This window comes from Psittacula echo (genome assembly GCF_963264785.1).
Source record: "Psittacula echo genome assembly, chromosome: 6".
Classification (NCBI taxonomy): domain Eukaryota; kingdom Metazoa; phylum Chordata; class Aves; order Psittaciformes; family Psittacidae; genus Psittacula; species Psittacula echo.
In genome coordinates this window covers 27,680,351-27,701,837 of record NC_137743.1, presented here as the reverse complement: position 1 = coordinate 27,701,837, position 21,487 = coordinate 27,680,351, and the positions used below count along the sequence as shown (strand labels likewise).

General features: G+C 36.5%; 1 protein-coding gene across 7 annotated transcripts in view; it reads right to left on the bottom strand.

Annotated features, from left to right (window-relative positions):
* Nucleotides 1–21,487, bottom strand: part of PTPN4 (protein tyrosine phosphatase non-receptor type 4) — a 114,757-nt gene that overhangs the window by 31,762 nt on the left and 61,508 nt on the right. For 6 of the 7 annotated variants that reach the window (XR_013957243.1, XR_013957244.1, XM_080621822.1 and 3 more), the window contains exons 8-13: nucleotides 21,321–21,441; nucleotides 20,046–20,133; nucleotides 18,501–18,589; nucleotides 12,405–12,468; nucleotides 5,584–5,756; nucleotides 1,590–1,658 (exon numbers count right to left, since the gene is read on the bottom strand). Coding sequence is in view for 5 of the 7 variants with exons in the window: in XM_080621822.1 (XP_080477948.1) it covers nucleotides 1,590–1,658; nucleotides 5,584–5,756; nucleotides 12,405–12,468; nucleotides 18,501–18,589; nucleotides 20,046–20,133; nucleotides 21,321–21,441 (604 nt within the window). In the remaining 2 variants the exon portion in view is untranslated. The remainder of the gene's footprint in view (nucleotides 1–1,589; nucleotides 1,659–5,583; nucleotides 5,757–12,404; nucleotides 12,469–18,500; nucleotides 18,590–20,045; nucleotides 20,134–21,320; nucleotides 21,442–21,487) is intronic. The other variant, XM_080621823.1, reaches the window with a different exon arrangement.

The following is a 21,487-nucleotide window of genomic DNA, read 5'->3' as shown; positions in this document are numbered from 1 at the left end:
AGACATTAACATTATTAATAAACTCAAAAGGTGAGGAGAATGCTTTATTCTTTAATCTAAAAAGCAACAGTGGAAAATAAAATTACTGAGGACAGAAAAGCCAAGTATTTTTTTAACTAAAAAAAACCCCAACAGACTTGAGAAAACATCAGAGCAGTTCTAGCCATGGCCTTCAATTTAATCCAGAATATATTTTGTAACATACAAGTGACCCTGGCACCACTTGTTCAGCTCTGATGCAAAGGGAAGAGTGCCATCTACTGAAGAAGAGTTTTTAAAATTATAAATATATTCCTCAAAACCAAGTATTGGCTCTCCTCCACCCTACTTACTTGTGGGGAATTGCCAAGTTCAGAGTGCAACAAGAAAAATAGCTTTTAATTGACTCATAACTGTAATTTAAATAAATAAAACTCTGTTGTCATAGTGCTGAGTCTTCTGAGTACTAAAAGTGTTGCCCCAAGTAAAAATTTAAGCAGGTTCCCAAAGTAAATTGAGTAAAAAATAATTCTACAGCACACAGAACAAATTGGTTTTACAAAATCTACCTGCTGAAAAACAGGTCACAGCACTTCTGCCCCCAAAGCCTTCTAATACGGAGCTAAGTATCTACAGTGTGCCTAGCTGAAAACTCATATTACATTGTACAGGGGGAAAGAAAGCAAGGGGGACACCACTACGCAGGAAATCAAGGCTAAATTCACGAATGATCTGAAAAACAGTGTTTGCAGGTACTTGAGAAAGGTTATTGGACTTGTTACTAAGTCTGTGAGCATAAATTTGAACTCCAGAGTTCCTTAAGAGGTAACTATGTTAAAAGACATTAAGATCTCAGCAAAACTATAAGCATAAAAAAAGGACAGAGCACGCTCCCTCCTCAGAAGGATTCTTTCTATTAGTGATCAGAGCAGACTGCCAAACGGGTGCTGCAGCAGTTTTACTTTTGAATACTGTATCATAAGTTCTGAATTAAGAACTAAATCTATGTCTTGACAGTTTTCCTCTAATCATTAAACCCCTCAGGAATCTTAAAGTTAAGTAATAGATTCTATGATTAGCCAACTACTCCATGACAGAACACCTTCAGAAGCAGCTCACTCCCAAATTTTTCATGGTAAAATATCTCATCGGACTTCAGCGATAAAGCTGTTCTCACCATGTGAGACACTCACAGTACCTTATTCTAAAGGAAGTATGTATGGACAGTTGCATGCTGTTATCAGGGATTAACTCAATATTTTAATGGATGAGTTAAAGAGACTATTCTTTGCAATAAAGACAGCACAAAAAGGGCTAGCACATGTAAGAACAAATTACACAGATTGAAGGCTATTCTGAAAGATGAAATATTAAAGAATACCCTTATTAACTTTTTCCATCATAAGATTCTCCCCAATTTCTGGGTGCCTCATAACACCATCCCATTTCAAAATTAAACTCCTTAACATGGTTAAGTCAAGCCACCAGCAACAGTTGACAGTAGTTGCTCTTTATTTTACATTTTTGCACACAGAAAAAGGTGATCCCATAACATCTAAAACTACACAAACAGGAGACTTACTGATCTTGTACAAATGTAAATTGCTTACCTTGCAAATACCCTATCTTTGTTTGCTCTTTCTTTACCATACTGCACAGACTGGACCTCTGTTCTCCCACTGGAAAACAAAACAAAACCAAACCACTAAATACAACAAATTTAGGATAACATTTTATTCCTTAAAATTGGAACATCTCTGCAAAAAAAAAAACCCACCCCAAAACCAAAACAAAACCCAAATTCTATTTCAGTTATGTTCAAGCAATTATGCCGTTAATTCAGTACAATGTAACTTAAGAAAGCATTTGGCAGAAGTGGAGGTCTTCTTTCCTATTATAGCGTAATTGTAACAAAGACCAATTAATTTCAGGCATAACATAAAGCTTTCTCTTCTCTTCCTTTTTCTTCTTATCCACAGCAGTAAGAAAGTCCTGCTTGAATCTTTGGATGACACTATAATCTTTCCTGTTACAGTCACAATCAAAAGTTACAGCACCCCCTCTGTACTCTTCCTAAACTACTCCCTGAATTGCTAATAACTTAGTCACTACTTAGTTCAGCAAAATACCATTAAGAAATTAGATAATAAGCACATCAGGCTTGTATTCTTCTGCACAACTTGTCAAAACCAAGATTAGATCTTGGAACTTGCTGACTTTTCAGATAAGAGCAGATGTCTTGTGTCAAATCAAAGATCCTTTATAATATTTAATAATTTCTGTTTTAGAAAAAAAATACAGGGTTTTATTTTTTTGAGTGTCTATCAGCAGTTAAGAACTGGGGGCAAGATACCAGCAAATCTCCCTCTTGCAGCCACTTCCCCATTTATAACTTCAGACCAAGGCAGAGAGTCAGAAAGCACATGTCCTAAAATGATCCTGATGCCTAAAACTCTGCTCTTTTCTGTTCATTACAGGAACATTCACACAATGAAATGAACGAATAATTAGCTATTTTCATATTCATACTACAGAACTACCAGATGTGTGAAGGCTGGAGAAATTAGCCGACTGGAATCTCACAAAATTCAGTGAAGGGAAATGCAACAACCTGCACCTGGAGAAGGTAGAATAACCCAACACAGAGGCTGAGGGCCAACTGGCTGGAAAGCAGGTTTACTTAGCACAGGTAAGGCCACATATGGAGTGTTGCGTTGAGTTCCAGGTTTCCCCAAGTCAAGCAAAAGGCCACAAAGACAATTAAGGATCCAGAACAACTGGCTTACGTGAGCTGTTCAGCCTCAGGAAAGAACACTTTGGGATCAAATGAGTGTGTATAAGTGCCTGAAGAGTGAAACAAAAAGTACAGCCAGACTCTTTTCAATGGGCCCAAAAACAGGACAAGAAGCAATGTCACAAACTGAATTATGGGATACATCACTTGAATGGGGGGGGGGGGGGGGGGAAATTATGACAACAACAATATGCCCAAACCCCCTCAAAAAAACCACAACCAACCCCTTTTTTACTGTGAAGGTTGTTAAACACTCGATCAGGTTGCTCAGAGTCTCCATTTGTGGAGACAGTTTAAAACCTGGCTGGACACAGTCCTAAGGCAACCTGCTATAGTGGACCCTGTTTGAACAGGGCATTACACTAGACAGGGTCCATAGCTGCCTTTCAACCTCTGCCATGGTGTGAATTTAAGAAATGTCTTCTTTCAAAACTGCTGCCTCCTAACTTTCTGGTGTTACACATTTTTAACCCTGACAAGCAGTAAGCCATCTGTATTTTCCCCTATTCTATTCCAGTAACTTTAACATTGTATTGCCTTTCCTCTAACAGCTACTAATAATTGATTTAATGCTTTTAAGAGAACTATGAAGCTCCAAAACAGTAATAACTTGCTTCTAATTGATGCTCCTCCTCTTTTCTCCCCTTGTGTAGATTATTTTTAATTTTTGGACACTGAACTTCATCTACCATCTTATTGCCTACTCACCCCTCATTGCAACATACCACCAAAACTTTTGACAGTCAACTTCAGCTTTTACTACAAAGCCCTGTATCGCTTCAGTGGTAACTTCCTTTCATTGTGAAGAAGGGACCTACTTGTTTCCCATCTGGTTAAAACAGTTCACAGTTGCTAATATATAATAAAACTATTCATGTTTTGGCAGTTTCAGTATTTGGTGAGGAATAGTTTTAGAACCACTTTGAAAATCCAAGCACAGTGTACAGAAGTCAGATTTTCTCATCAGTAGTCTTCTTGGTCCCTCCTGGAAGCTTTTTAGAATTGTTGCATTAGAATCTTTTATTCCAGTGGATATAATAGAATATGTAACACATTTAATAATTCAACCATTTCATGTCTTTGATTTTTTTCAGAACTGGAGACAATTCAGTCTAGCCCCGGCAGTTTAGTATTTTATTAGTTGGTTTTAATCATAGAAATGTTGGCTAGAAGTCTCTATTCCAATCTCCTGCTAACACTAGGACATGTCTGGCCATGGCTTTGTCTAGACAAGTTTTGAAAGTCTCCAAAAATAGAGATTCCACAGGCCCTCTGGGTAACTTGTTACAGTAATGCACTATCCTCCAAGAAATCCAAACCCCAAAAACGTTTCCAGCTACAACCTTCTGGGTGAAATTTGTGGCTGCTGCCCCTTGTTCTACCACCTGCCATTGCCAGTACAAGTTTGTCTCCACCATTTCTGACACTGCCCCTGGAGTAGCTAGCGTTAGCCTTGCTAACCCTCTTGCTCTTCCCCTTAGCTTCCTCTTTGCTAGGTTAAACAAACTCAGTGCCCTTAACCTCTCTTTGTGTGCCAGTTACCACTATTACACTGCCTCTAAACAACCTCTTAAACTACTTGGAGAAATTCTAGCCTTTTGGCTGCTTCATTAACTTTAATGACCTTCTTCATTTTTATGCAGTTTCCCTTTTCATCTTACATTAACATAAGTTGAATGTCATCATCAAAGAGCTTTTCTGCAACAGTAACCACAATGATTCAAATTCAAAATCTTTAAAGAAATGAAAAAGCTCCCCAAAATTCACTACAGCAACATTGAATCAAGTCTCAAATACTGTTCAGGATCACAGAATGCTGTTTCTCAAATGGGTTCTGTGAATGCTGGTCAAAAGCACAGATGGCATAAAAATTTAGCCACTGAATTACTTTCCTCTTTATATATTTATGCAATTCACAAGTGTAACAGAAATAGTCTGTTATTGTGTTTTCCAGCTTTTCGTTATCTCTCTTCATACGTCACAGACACTGTTGCCATTCTAGATGGATGATTAGTACTAGTTCCATTATTCTCTACTTCTGGCATGATTTAAGCCATTGGCATGCTGCATGACTTGCAGAGACGGTTAACTCAGTTACTGAACTGAGATTATTTTATTTTTTCTTTTTATAAAATGTGTAAAACACTAAAACCCAACACCACCCATTCCACCGTCAGAATAAAAATTATACTTGGGGATTATAGTTATTCCACAGCATTCTTTGCACCAAGCTTTTTGCATATTAAGTTCACCCTTAAAAAGTTATGGACTTAACTTCATCCTTATTTTCTAAACTTCTGGCTTTGGTGCAGAAAATATATGTCTTATGTTTTTACCTAGTTCCTATTTGTACGCAACTAGCTTAAGTGGGTTTTACTTGTATAAGCTTATTTTCCTTGATTTCTGTTTGATCTTTATTTAGGTCCGGTTTGTTGCTGTTGCTGCGCACAAGAGCTGAGATCCATCAACTTTCAAAAACACCAGGTCAAAGACCCTGAATTTCTGAGACAGCATTTTTAAGATAACCATAACCCAGCAGGTAAGCAGGCAAAAGCAGCCTGTGAGACAATCGCAGAGTAGTAACTCCATAACAACCCCTAATAATACAATAATTATATTTTCAAAATAGCCTTGAGAATTACTGACAACATTTGAAACTTAAACCAGCAGGGGAAGGGGGCAGTTGCAGGATTCAAAAGCTACTTGAATTATGACACCTTTCAATACAGATTCTAAATTATTCCCTATGTTCATTAATGAGTTGCCTGTTCCCTTATGTTCTTTTGCATGTATTTCGATTTAGCACTTACCAGTACCGGAACTTGGAACCCAAAGTGAAATAATGTGCAAAAAAGTTCTTCTGAGGGGGTAGCGGTCTGTCCAAACGGAAGAATGTGTGATGTTCCACACAAGCTTTCCACAAATTCTTACACGCGCGGTAATTTACCATATTGAATCCCAGTAACGTTTCTCTAGATTCATGCTAAAAATGAGAAAAATTTATGTCAGATAAAAATTATTCCCAGTTACTTCTGAAATTAAGATAGATACTGTTAGATTTGGGTTATTTTAATTTTTTTTTTTACATTATGGTTTTTGAGGTGGTTCTCTACTTTTACATTAATTTTATGGATTATAAACCCTTTAAAAATACCTCTTAAGAATTTTTAAGATTATAAACCCTCTAAAAATACCTTCTTTAAACGATTTTTTTTTTTTTATTGAGCCTGCTAAAACGTTAACAGTCAGTTCAGTGATACTGAAACAAATAGATGGAAAGAAATGGTCCCAAAAGGCAGGACCCAAGCTGCATTAAAACATTTCTCTGATTAAAGAACTCTGAAGCAACATGCTTCCCTGGTTCAAGATTACCAAAGTTAAGGCGAGGAACTACCATGCACATGTGCCAATTACAAATTGGGATCAGGTATTGATCTTGAGAGCAACTGATGTTCACGCTTCTAAAGGATTAATTCAATTCTAAAGCAAAGAAGCAAAATTGCAAAACAAGCTAAGCTATTCTGCCTGTTGAGGGAGCTTGATTACAATCTTTGTAGGTCAAAAAACACCACCAGCACTCTGCCTTCTCTTCACAGTATTAAGTCCTCCACAACATTTAGCACACCTTAACTGTTTTCACTTAGCAGTAACTCCTTTTCCAAGTTACTCGTTTGCTGGTTTGCTCATCTTTCGATTTGCTGAAATACCAGGGCACAGACCTGCAGCTCTTCTCCTACTGTTGTATTTGGGAAGTCCTCATGACCAACAGCTAAGAACAACACATGTATTTTCAGCCGCATGATGAAGGGTAAACAATAAAATGGATTTAAAAAGCAAACAGCAAGTCCTGAGTATCTATTGGTGAAATTCAAGAAATTATATCGAAGAAACTAAAACCTGATACTTTATTTCAACTTACAAAAATGTGCTTCATTCTCTTAATTTCCAAGTATTGACAACTGTTCCCTGTATTTTCTAGACATGTTAATAGAACAAATTAAATCCATTACTTATTCAGTTAGAAAAGGCTTTATGAACAAAGTAAATGTACAATAATATAAACAAGATACATTGCTATTCTGCAAGAGACCAACTATCTATGTAAAATTATGAACTGCCTCATCAGGATCCAGTAAAGGATGAACCAGCTCAGATGTTAAATTCCAACAGGAAGTTCTCATGATGTAGCAAATTTTAATGCTCTGTCAGCTTTTTACACTGTTGGAAAAGAGAATTTGACACGTTATATGAACTGATGATCATACATTTTCATGCCACTCAAAGCATTATAATTATGGGTTGGGGAAAATTAAAATACCCTGCTGTTTCCCCTATTTTGTATTCCAGAGAAGGAGCTGATCTGATTCTCATGGCACCATCTGATCACTAGATCAGGCATGAAGCATGAAGGAGGAGCTGGTATCATGATGAGAAGGAGCTGCAGCTAGATCAGCTTAATTGTAATGCGAAACAGCACTTTCACAGGAACTTGGTGTGTTAGAGCTTTAAAGGTACTTTAACAATAGTTCTATTCATAGCTTTTAAGGCTTTCCTTGCAGTGCAGAGAGAAGTGTTTCTCAGACCCTACCCTTCATCTCAATTACAGCTAGGAATCCATCTTTAAGGTACAGAAGAGTGTAAGACATTGGCTCCTAAGTGCACCCATCCTTCTCCTGTCCACACCTGCAACTTCTGTAATACCCAAACATAAGTCTGGCACTTGAAATTAATCTTTGCTGATGACTCTGGAGTGCAAGCCCTGGCTCTACTGCTGTATTGTAGCTGGATTTAGCATAAGATTGCCACTGTTTTCCTTGAAAAATCATAGGCTTGAAACAATGACAGGTCAGCATAAGATCCCAAGGCAACGTTCATAATGTCCGTGTACTTCAGCCAAAAAGCACACAAAATAACAGGATGGTTATACTGCATCCTATGAGAATGTTTTCATAGCACAAGACTCCAGGAAGATTTTGAATGCTCTGTATGACAATGACATACAGGTATTTCAGGGCCTTAGGCCTGCTGAGACAGTGTTAGAAGACAACCTCAGGGAGTTACAGCTGCATTCTGCTCTGAAATTACTGTCTTACTGATTGTGTCCATGGTTCCTATTAGAAAGAGGAAAACCGCCTACTTACTACAGAGAGCGAGAAGAGTGAAGCAGTTGGAACTGCGGGCCCAGAAAGCCAACCATATGCCAGGCTGCAGGAAAAGCAGTGCGGCCAGCAGGCAGAGGGAGGTGATTCTCCTTGACTCCATTCCTGTAAGACCCCACCTGCAGTACTGCATCCAGCTCTTGGGGCCCTCAAAATAAGAACAACGTGGACCTATCAGACTGAGTCCAGAGGAGGGCCATGAAGATGATCAGAGGGCTGGAGCTCCTCTCCTATGACAACAAGCTCAGAGAGCTGGGCTTGTTCAGCCTAAAAAAGAGAAGGTTCCAGGGACACCTGATAGCAGCCAGTACCTAAAAGGGGCCTACAAGAAAGCTGGAGAGGGACTTTTTAGAAGGATGTGTAGTGACAGGACAAGGGGGAATTGCTTTACACTGAAAGAGAGTAGATTTAGATTAGATAAATGGAAGAAATTCTTCACTATGAGGGTGGTGAGACGCTGGAACAGAGTGTCCAGAGGAGCCGTGGCTTCCTCATCCTTGGCACTGCTCAAGGCCAGGTTGGACACGGCTTTGAGCAACCTGGCTGAGTGAAGGTGTCCCTGCCCATAACAGAGGGGTTGGAACTAGATGATCTTTAAGGTCCCATCCAACCCAAGCCATTTCATAATTTTCTGAAACAGGGGATTCAGAGCAGACCTCTTACTGGTCAGGACAGAAACTGGGTTGAAAAACATACTCTCTAGTGGGTCTGTTTCACTTTGCCTAAGCAAAAGAAAAATCCCAGAACAAAGCAAAAATTCCCTACCTCCTCTCAGAGAGAGACAAAATGCCTTGCAATTTATGAACGGCAGATGCACCAGAGACTCTAGATATTGCACAAGTAGTGGAAAAAAGTCCTGTGGAAACTTAAATTCAATGCAGATTATACCAACAGTATCTGCTCTTCACAAAAAAAAAAAAAAAAAAGACAGAAACTTCAATAGGATTAGGCAACAATCAACTAGGCATCTAAAAAATGCCAGTGTTACTTAAGATCAAGTATGTACTTGGGCAGATAAGCCCATATATCACCTTGTGATTCTAGCCCAATTTCTTTCTAAAAGTCAATAAGGAGAAAAAATTCTAAGCCCAAACTTCAGATATATAACCTATGTTATTTTTAATGTATATAAATAAACAAATAGAAATATTTTACCACTCACTGAAACCAAGTCTTGGTTGTGGACAACACATATGATATGGTTTTGTTACAGACTCAAATAATTTTTCAGTGGACATCTGAGCTCTAAAAGAGCAGACAATGTTGAACAGCTTATTTGGCGGTCAAAGAATCAAGACCACTAAAGTATGCTGGACACATGCTACTTATATTACAACAGCTGAGGACACAACTAACCAAAACCAGAGAATCTTCGGGAAACATCTAGAATGAAACTACTGAATTATTTTCAAGCAGCTTCAAAGCAGGGAAGGGAAGCAGCATATGGAACTGGAAGAATAAACAAAAATATGGTGAAAAAAAACCCGCCACTAAAATTATGGCTTAGAGACCTTTATAATGTTGGATGAAGAAGTCACACATGAAACACTCTTCCCTCCCCAAAATCATAAACAAACAATGGAAAGAAAACTTACTCCACTGGAGGCATGCTCCAGCTATATAATTGTCAGAATATATAACCAGCTTCCATTCAAGATTACATTATGCTACCAGTGGAAAACGACTTTGACGTTAGACTGCTTCATCTGACTTCAAGTGATTTATTTAAACACAGATATAATCTACTAAAAGTAGGCAAATAATTCTTTACTTATGTTGACGCCTCTAAGCAATGCCAAGTCAGGGAATAAAATTAATAGGTGATTGAAAGATAAGGCACTTGCACCTTGGAGGACAGTTGGAATTAAAAGCTCTCAACACTCATTAACAGTATTCAAAAAATACCTGTTTAGGACTATTTAAAAGTGTATGTAGCCCAGTTTGGGGAAAAAAAAAAAAATTGGAGAATTCCTCTCTCAAGTCCACTAATTCAATACCCTATAGCATCTCAGCTTTGCATCTGAATAAATACGCTTATTCAGCTGTAGAATTTGGTATATATTTACACAAAACTTCAAAACACATCATCAGCATACCATGAATATATTTTCACTGCCACATTGGTGCTTTTAAGTATACACTCAAAGCACTAGACCAGAGCTATTTTACATACCAAATGTGCAATCACTGAGTCACTTCACCTAGTTTCTTCTGCCTAAAGAGAGTCATCTTGGCTTCCTTTATTGTTAATGGGTGTGAAAGCACAAGTAAGCATATACAATAAGCATATACACCAGAGAACAACTTATTCCACTATAAAACATACTTGCAATTCATGCAAGATGTTCCACCCTTTCCATGTGCCTGGTTACTACAGAGGAAGTCTAATGACTAGCTTTAGTGAGATAATTATCAGAAAAGAAACTATGCTCTTTTAACTTCACTGAAGCTGAGTATAGGTGAGCTGAATCTTACCCTGCAAGTCTACTCAGAGAAAATAGCTCTGGAAATAATTTTAATATAAGGTTTGATTAAAAAATTAGTTTAGGTATGATTTCTTTGGAAGCCAAATTTGAACTTTGATCTCATGACATTCATGACTCGGAATGAATGAAAATTAAGTTCTTGCCATCAGTTTTCATGTGATACATAGAGTTTAAAGAAAAACAGCACAAGGCTTTTTAATTTTTTGGCTTCGATAAGATGCCTCAGAAGAGAAACTATAGTAGCTACATATACTACATTCTGCTGCAAGTAGCAATATGCAGAGTATTAAAAAGCAACAGAAAAAAAGATAAGAATAGAAAATTATCTTTATATTACCTTTGATTATATGCAGATATTTTTTTCTGCAGAAAACATGAGAAAACACTTAAGTACTGTACCAAATCCAATTTTATTTCTACGTATCTTAGTCTTCAAGGTCCTGAACATTGATACTATAGGCTTTTTCTCAAGTTCTGATTTAGAAAACAACTGCAGTTCATAGTTTCTGAATACCAAATAAAAGCCCATATTCTTATCTTAGGTCTAAATACAACATTCCTGCAACTGTAACAGAAGTTACATTGGTATCAAGGCAAAATTTGACCTCTGGTCTTTCAGGGATCAGTTTACCTTTGAGAACTAGCATATAGCTCCTATAGGGTAATAAGAAATACCTATGTCTCTACAATGAAATATTCCCTCCACCCTTCTGTTTCATCACCTTTTTTTTTTTCCTCACATTTACAGGTACTCCCATTTATTTCATGTAATATCCAAAATTCATTTCTTTCTACACAGAATTACTCCAAAATCCTCTAACTCGTCTGATTCTACTTCTGAACTGATAACTCCTCACACTATTCCAAGGCACACAGGTTAAACCTCTACCACTAACTAATTCAGAACAAGGTCTCTGCATGTGACCAGGTAGTTCTATTTGTGAAAACTGCAAACTCCTGGGCCTCATTTTAAAGAATCTGCTTTTAAGGGATACACCTGACTCCTATTTTCAATACCAGTACTAGTCACCAGCCATTACCCTGATCTGACATAACAGGTATTTCCTCCTTACATTTTTCTTGTTTAACCATATTGTCTCTCAATCTGGAATAGTCCTATAATACTCAGGATGTATTTCTGGCTAGAATACACCTTTTTTATCTAGTCAGTAAGTCTGCATTTCACATCTTCAAATCCTCTAAGCTGTAAGAACTGTACAAAACCTTCTAACTAATCTGATGAGTTAATCACATAGTCATATTTTTAATTAATTTCTCCATCTTTTCCCAGTGATATGACTGTATTGGGTTTAGACTAATCTCTTGGAGGCATGGAACAATCTATTTCTTGCAGAATTAAATGTGCAGTGGTCCTGTGGTACTTCACAGGGTAGCAAACACACACCACAAGCAGTGAAAATACACACATTCTTCACAGAAAGCTTCAACTTTTCCCCCAAACTTAGAAGTAAGCATAAAATATTGCCATATGTAATATAAAACTACAAAGACTTTCTTACCTCTTCTGTTTAAATACAAGTAATATGGCCAACTTGTATTACTAAATCTGAATACTGCAAATCAGCATGTTTTAATGAAACATTTTCTTACAAGCATATGCACAACTAAAGCAGCATTAAGAATTACCTTTAGTTTTAATTTGGTTTCTTCTGGAATTTAAATTTAACATTGATTTACTTTCAACCTTTTCAATGTTTGTCTCATATAAGCAAGTTACATTTCCTGTATACAAATGTAAAACTAAACATACCTAAAATATAAGGCAAATCAAATGGAAAAACGAAGTCATATGAAGCACTGTAATGGTCCACTTGACAACTGAAATAGCCAGAAGGTTGGTGAAACTGAACTTTAAATTGCCGATAAAGGCAAGAATCAACATAGTATCAGCCAGTATAATGCAGGCATGTGGTATGGAGTGATTTCATTGCTCTCATTTTTTGTGATATTTAAAGCAGTACTCACCAATTCTTTCCTAAGTTGAATAAAAAACTGCTTGCACTTAAAAGAAATTTTTACAATCTTCAACCTAAATGAAAAATAAAACCACAGTATTTAAACACTTAATATACTGAGTCATGGTTAAAGGCTTAAATACACCTACTGAAAATACACTTTCCAGAGAGAACAGATTTCATTCAATTTCCAAAGACAAAAAATTAAGTATCAAAGATTATATAAAATAGCTTGTATAATCTGAAATTTGTAAGCCCTATATTTAAGTCATTTATCAAACTCCCTTATTTCCATCCTAAACCCAAGACAGTTGCTAATTTAAACATCTTTTCTCAGTTCCAAAGAGCTGTTCTATCCCCAGGTCATTCCAACCAGATGTTCTCTTTTCTGAGACAGCTTTCATTTTCCTTTAAAATATGAAAAAAATACTTTCAACTTCACATGATTCCTGAAAGACATTCTTTCTCTAGGTTCTTATATGCCTTTAAATATAACCAGAACTTGTTTTAGTAAAACAGCTAGGAAAAGATAAAAGCATGGAGAAAAGGACTTGCAATCTTGGTATTTATCAAGTTAAAAACAAAGAAAAAAGATTATCACACTATAAGGAGGAAAAAACATTTAAAATATCACATGACAGGGAAAAATCAGCCTACAGATCCTTTCGTCCTGTAGGTTATCTATAAACATATGAGATGCTGACAGGAACTCCAGACAATTTTGCATGGTTACTGCAATGCTAGTTATGCTAAATGGGAAAAGACAGGCCATATTTCCATCACAATCTAATTACATACTTTTTCAAAGAAATGCAATATTAAAATAATGTGCATCTTTTATTAAATATAGAGAAGTGTTATTTTGGTCACTCAAAGGAGATTTCGCTGACAATTGTCATGAAACTCAAAGCAAAAGAGAATCTGGATCACACAGCTACCTTGCAGGAAATTACACTGCAAACTCTTCAGAAGTTCCAATCAACGTTTTAGACAGCATGTTTATACAGAGCACCCTTACTAATCTGAACTGTAATCTGATGGTACCTGTACTTCAAGCTATTATTATATGGGCTTCGGTAAAGCTACAAAACAAAGAAAGAAAAGAAAAAAACCAACCAAACAAAACAAAAGACACCCCCCCCCCAAAAAAAAAAAAAAAAAGCCAAAAAGACAAAAACCAAAAAAACCAAACAAAAAAACCCCACAAAAACAAAAACAAAAACAAACAAACAAACAAAAACAAAAAACAAAAACAAACCAAAACCAACCCCATAATTAAAAAAAAACCCAACACATCAGTGAAGACAGTGCTACAATTTTCATAATAAACTTATTAATGAAGAATATACAGGGACATTAATAATGACTGGAATTATTACTTGCATATTAATCACCTTACTGAATAAAAAATCCTCTGGACTAGGAAGGATGAGAATCAAAACACTGACATCTAAGTTGGATATCTTTATATAGAAATAGATACATAGAATTTTCTCAAGTAAAGCAAATGGCTACATTTTTCTCCAGGGGATTATTCAGAGAGGAACCTAACTTGTATGTCCTAATTCATTGAGGGAGTTTCTACCTCCAATAACATACAAGGAGTCTGTGAATATAAGCCTCTATATTATGCTTATTGAAATCCTTTCCTATTTATCTTTTCTTTCCTAGCTTTGCCATTAGATATAAAAAAGAAAAAAAAAAAAAGCAAGCAGTGCAGCAATTTTCTTAGCACTTCCTCTGACAAATAATCACTTAAGAATAATTAGGGACAAGTCCTAAATTTGCTGGATGGGATGAACACTAGTGACTAGGGACTAACGTCCCTGCCCATGGCAGGGAGAGGTTGGAACTAGATGACCTTTAAGGTCCCTTCCGACCAAGACGATTCTATGATTATAGCAGTCCGACTGTGGAAATAAACAGAAAAAAACATTTATGAGGCTATTTAGGCTGCAGTTAGCCAGAAGTAGGTCATGATTAATTTTCCAAAATTTTTGAGTACAGAGCAATTAAAAGAACATTGTAACATATACCTTTTCTGAAAACTGAACTGCACATGCTCTACAACATCTCAGATGTGCTTAGCATGCCAACAGAAAACCTGACAATAAATCAAAATTATTCTGTTTATAAAAACATATTACTAACTTTTACTCTTTGTTTTCCCTCTTGTGCTAAAGAAATAACTGCCTTTGGTGATTTACAGATTCCGGGAGTATGATAAGGATGGAAACTATACATACTGGTTTTTAATCTTACCCCATAATTTAGGCAGTGAGGTCAGCTGCCTTTTAAGCCTGGAAGCATTTTGAATGGACTCAAAACTGTAACATGAGCAAATAAGGTCTAACTCAACCTGCAAGAGTCACTGTTCAAGTACAAAGAAATGACTCAGCAAAGCTGAATCTCAGCTATTAAAAAAAAAAAATACAGCAGATAACAGTGAGTTCATATGCACTGCTAACACCCTGCTAGTCATTAAGTAAGAATATCCATACCCACTCAAAGCAAATGCATGTCTGCCTGTGTTTTCCTTCTCCAACTCTTGGCAATGGTGCATATCCAAAGAAAAGGGTAAGAACAAGCAGGCATAAAAAAGTATTTTCCTGGTATGATTTTCCAGTCACCTCAGACATCCTAAATCATAAGATACATCTTTTAAATGAAGAGATATGTAAAGGTCTTTATCTAAAGTGAAGACTGTACTCAAACACATGGAAGAAGTCTCATGATATCAAGCCCCGGTTCTCACTAGGGACTTCACCAACCCTCCCACACTAGGAGGATGATAAGGCAGGACACAAACAATCCAGCAAACTTCTTGTCCAAGACTTCTTTGAAACAGATTTTGGACTGGTCAGCTAGCAAAGATGCTCTTGGTAGCACAACTCACAAACAAGGAAGGACTGTCCAGATACAGCAAACACAAACTTTGCTCCAGCAGCTGTGAGACAGTAAAACTAAAGATCCTGAGGGCAGTGAGGAGGGATCAATAAACTAAACCACTGTGGAGTTCAGAAGCAGAAATTCCAGCTTGCTTAGAGCTTTAGTAGGTAAAATCCCTTGGAAGCTGCCTTTTGAGACACAGGAACTGAGGAGAGTTCTTAAAGGACAGTCTTAAAGGACAATCTTTTCAATCCAGAACAATCCTGACGTACTAGAAAATACGCCAGTATGTGAGGAAGCCAACCTGGATAAACTCTGAACTGCTGACTAGAACACAAAAGAAAGTGTACAGGATGTGGAAGCAGGATCAAATGACCAAGAAGGAACACAGAAGTACCACCTAGGCATCCAAGGAAAAAACTAGGAAATCCAAAATTCAACTGCAGTTACAACTGGCAATGGATGTAAAAGGCAACAAAGCTTTCAAAGTGTACACAGACCACAGAAAAGACACAGAGGAAAGCCTGTCTCCACTGGTAAATAGGTGATCTAGTGATACAGGAAAGGCTGAGGTACTCCATGCATTTCAAAGGCAATATCTACTCCCTGGATTCCCACAGTCTGGGGAAATAAGAAATTACCCAAAATACAGGAAGATCAAATTAGGACACACTGGATACAAGGCAGTCTCTTTTGTTTTGCCTTACTCCTGCCTTGTCTCCCTCCTGTTTCATTTCTCTCCAGGATAATAAGGTCCATAATATGCAATTTAGATATAATATCAAATGAAGAGGGAGAGGATAAAGACATTTTACTCAATTCTTCTGAGCTATACAGTTAAACCTTTATTTCTTCTCACATACATGTGTGCCTATCCTCTCACTTGTCTCAAAACTCAGCTCACGAGTACTGAAAAAGGGGTATCTAAACATTCACTGTAGCCATAAAGCACTGGGAAGACATTACACAGCTTCAGGTGCACAGGAGCAAGAGTAAATGGAAGTGAGAAGAAAAAGTATCAGTACTGATATCACTGGAGCAGCTGCCTGACTATGGATAAAAAGGAAAGGTAATAGGTCTGCTATTGAGCTATATTGCAAGAACTGACATTTCAGATTATTACTCATAGAAAAAGAAAGCCTATAATAGGACAAGGCGGAGGGGGTGTGGTTTGGTTCTATTTTTTTTTTATGTTGGTACTATAGCATTCACAGGAAGAAATTAATATCCCTCATGTCAGCTGATATAGTTGAACACAAAGAAGAACTGTTTAAGTAATTACACACACACACAAAACCACACTAAGAATTTAGATCAGCATTCTCGTCATACAAACAATATAAAGCAGAGCTCACAGAAACCTCTAGCTTCCAGTAGGGGCATGTAGCTTAATTATGACTTACAGTGTACGCACTCAGTAATTTACCGGTGTGTTTTATAGAACGGATTTCTACTATTACTGTTTTCCCAAAAATAACAGCAGTAAAAGCAGCCTGAATTAAAATCTTCCTGATTAGTACAGTATTGCATTTATAAAGCAGCCTTAACCCAAAAACGGCTCTAACACTTCAGAACTCTTACCAGATGAAAGGAATCTTTCTTATTATGTGTCACCAATACAAAGGCAGGTCTGACTTGAGTAGTACAGTAGTTTCAAACCTCCCATTGCATGATCTAGTTTTAATTTATCCAAGTAACCATGGACACTGAAAATTTACATGCTCTGTAACTGCCTCAGGCTTACTTTTCCTTGAATGCTTACAGGCAAATGTTTATCATGTTCAGCTATATCTGTCTGTGGATAACATGCTATGCCATAGCTCTTTTTTAATTTCTCTCAAAAAATCCACTGAAATTTGACCATTCACACTGTCGACATGGTAAACCACAAAATACATAGCATCCTACAACACTCGAGACTGAGCTTAGCACAGAAAACCAGAATGTTGCAGAAATTCCTTGGGTTGCAGGTAAGACCGAGACTGTGACTAACATCTTGCATCTCTGCAAGGGAACTTACTAAGAGAAAACAGGTCACTAACCATACGTAATGGATCTTACCGTGTTAACAGAAAACAAGCAAAACCCAAGGATTTCAACTGCTCTTACCAGTTTGAACTCAGAGGAGAGTTTTTCCAGTTTCAATTGTGGTAATCAATTTAATTTGTTTATACAAAGATTACAGACCAGCCAAGAACCTTAGAATTCTAAAGTCCAGGGCTGCATTGTCCAAGCACACACGCCAGTAGCAAATGAAAAGGCAAAATGTTTCATTATTTTTCTAGAGTGAACAGCTTTTGTGCCTCATGAACTAATGTCTATTTTGATAATTTCATATGGCTGACTTCGTCCACTCAGAATGCTGTTATAGCATACTCTACAACATACGTAATAAGTAAGGCTGTCAAAGTGGATTCCAAGGCAGACAAATGAAACCAAGGGAAGGTTACTTCTGAGGGAACAAAAAAAAAGCATTGGAGAAGGTAACAGAACTTCTGTCGAGTACTACAGAACTTATAGTGCAGAACAGAATTTCTTTTAGATCTTTTCCCTTCTTATGTGTATAAATAAGAACAGGATCCCAACTTAAAAAGACTAATAACTCGAGTAATATATTTAATGAGGATAACCCCTGTGTTTATAGAACAGCTTTTAAAATTATTTTAGTTACAAGAGAAATAAATTACAGCATTGGAATAAACACACTTTTTTGATTCTTATCATGAGAACGGTTATCTGTGGATGAAGAGATGACAATGTTCTGAATGCTCTACCTCAGTTATCCTCAAGTACCATACCTATATTAAAATTAACACACACAGCGCAATTAAATGGCATGTGACAAAACAGATAAGAGTAAGCACTCTCCAGGCTAGCATTTTTAAGATCAGTTGTCTCTTTAAAGACTGCGAGACAGACCATAACACTGGCCCTGGCTATACAGTAAATTAAACAAAGTATGCTTACAAACTCCTGAAGAAAAACTGTATTAAAATTCATTACAGTTTGCACCACAAACATTTAACAGCACAGCATGCAAAACAAGACAAAACCCCATCATAAAATTACCCATCTCACAGCATAAGTTTAATCATTTCAACTTGATACGTTACAATGAAGTTTCACTCTTTTTTTAAAGCATGTGATATGACAATGGTAAAAATATATCTTGAGAAACACTAAACAAAAAACTATTAGCTTGAACAGCTGTCCTTACCACTGAAAAGTGTTAATTCGTACTCTGTTCTTAAAAATAAGTATTCCACCTGACATCACTCCAATCATTATTTCATTGTTACTCTGATCCTTTAAAAGAAAAGAGAAAATTACTTGAAGAACAATATAAATATTTGAAACCTCATATACATTCATACTCATCTCGCTCTCTAAATACATAATTACCATAGTACAACACATCTCAATTAACATGGAAGGAAATATGTTTTAATTAGACAAGAAAGAATTATTCATTACTATTTAGGACAAGGCCGAATGTTTGCTCCCAGTTCTTTATACACTACCACAGAATTCTAATTTCTTAAGCTACATCTTCTGTCTCCCACCAACTTTGAATAAATACATACTATAGAGTATCCTAACAGTTCATTACAAACAACAGTACTAAGAGACTGGCTTGAGATTCGCTACACTAAAAGCAACCAGCAACTTAAATTCCTACCTGAAATGAAATTGTAATCTCAGAACAGAGAGAGGAGAGATTCTAAAACAAACAGTATTGTAAGCATATTTAAATAGCACATTTTCCCTGAAATATCTCTGTACTCTAATCAAACACCTGCTATATATTTCTTTGTATGTGTACAATATTAGTAGGATATAGACAGCAGTGTGATTATAACAATAATTAAAAAAAATCAGCTTTAAATAACTGCAATCCATGTAACAGATCTACAGTGCTACATAAGTAACACAGCATGTGAAAACTGGAAAGTTCTCAGCAACACAGCATGATGTGGGGTCCTGGGCAGGCCTACTGACACTTTTATGGAGCATGGAAGAATGGACAAGAGGAATGAAGGCACTCATGGAGTGGAAAGATAATCAAGGAAAGGGAGGCAGGAAAGAAGTCTGGGTAGTTCATCGACAGAAACAGACCCTATTTGAAATAATTAATTTCAAATTCTGTTACCTGTTTCTTTAACCTTACGAAGTAGGACAAGAATATTTAAAAAACAAAGGTATCTTAGTTACTAAAAAAGAAACATATTTAGAAGCTTTGCAGAAATGATAGCACTGTACTGACAGGTTAAGCTTGTTCGAGTCAAGACCTTGAGTGACTTGCTTCACCAGATGTAACTGATATTATATGAAATTATAGCACCTCACTTTGTATTAACAGTTCATATTATATAAAGCAAATGATTTATAATTTGGTTCTAATAGGAACCAGATTAATTATTTTTCAAAGCTGACAGAACTGTAAATACCAAAAGCACATTCAACAAGTACATTTTTCTTATTCACCTGTAGCCAACTGAACTGGCATTCAGGTCAAAAAGGCTCAACCTGAATAACATGTATACAACTAAGCCCAGATTTAAGCAAAGAAATACCTTCACTAGAGTGAAGCAGCAGCTACCAAAATAAGTAAATCACAGTTAGTTACCTAATAAGATATTATTTTCATTTTTTTCTCTAGTAAGCAGCGGCCAGAAAAACTTACTAAAAATAAATATTTATTTTCCCATAAATCTCAGAGGAAGCCATTTTTACATTTCAACACTAGTTCATCTAAACTTACCCTAGCATAGTGCAATTCAACTCCATAAAGTTCTAAGGTACGTGCTGTATTGAGATAACTGAACTCTGCTTCTGCAGGAGACAGTCCTCTGAAAGAAAGAAGCTAAATCAGAAACGTTGTAACACATCCCCCACATCAGGCTGCCTAGTGAGCTCAAAATCTGCATTTTTTTTATGACTTTTACCCCAACCCTGAAATTTGAATTTCCTTTCTTGACATATATAGACTATAACCCCAAATTTTTAAGAGAAAAAAAAAACCCAAACAAACAAACAAAAAACCTCTGCTCAGGTTAAAAGCCTTTTTAACAGAAAAAACCCAACTTTGCGTAGACAAAGTCTTGACTATAGTCCACCACACAGCTTGTAAATGCACACGTTTTGATTCTAATGCACTGTATCATTTAAATGTCTGTGGAGCTCTAGAATGTGGAAATCACTTTTGCAGTCCTGTATTTTGTATTGGTATCAGCAATTTCTATCCAAGATTCACCCTTAAAGTTCAATTTACCAGCAAGTCACTTTAAATTTCTTTACCCCACTAAACAAGATTTGCTAAGCCATTGACTTAAAGGTAACATAATATTCAGTAGTTTCTAAAACCAAAATTATGCCTCAATTAAGCAAATGTTTTTGTGAACATAGCTTACATTTTGTTAAACTTAACTGTAACAAAAAGCACGTAAGTTCTGAAATACCAAGCAACTATCACTGAAAAAGTACCACAATGTTACACACTAAAAAAAAAAAAAAATTTCCATTGCTTCATTGCCTTTTCCTCTTTACTAAAAGGTCACAGACTTGCATACAGGAAAGTGCAGATACTGAAGAAAAGGACTTCGTTACTTCTAAAGTAACTCTTGCTTACTAGTGAGAGTACCATGAAAACTAAGCCTTTCGGCACAAGTCATTCTCAAACACTGTGGAAAAATAAACAAAACCAAACAAAACCTCAAAGAAATTACGTCCTACTAATGTAATATCCTGTGTCATACAAATACTGGGTTTAGTACCTTTAACATGTTAATTTTTCCATTTATTTTCCCTGTCATTCTGTCATAAATATTCTATCTGTGCAGAGTACTAATGGTACATTATAGAGACTATCTACATGAAAACTCCACATTAAACATACACTTAAGAAGAAAATATACCAAATAACAAAAAAACCCCAGAAACCTTTAAGACAAAATACTCATTTTCTTTTAGCAATAGAACAGAACCAGCAGTCAGGATTTGACAAAGTCAGTCAATATCTTCTGCTGTTAATCCTTACATGTGCTGCTGATGTAATTTTGCTATTTCTTTTTCAAAGTCTTGAGGCTGGCTAGGGATGAAAGAATAGTCTGAGAGGTAGCCTGGCAAGTTTTCTGTATGGTTGTAGTCTCCCAGCTCGGCTAAAATATTAAAAAGAGAGATTATTGTTTATCACTGATATACTTG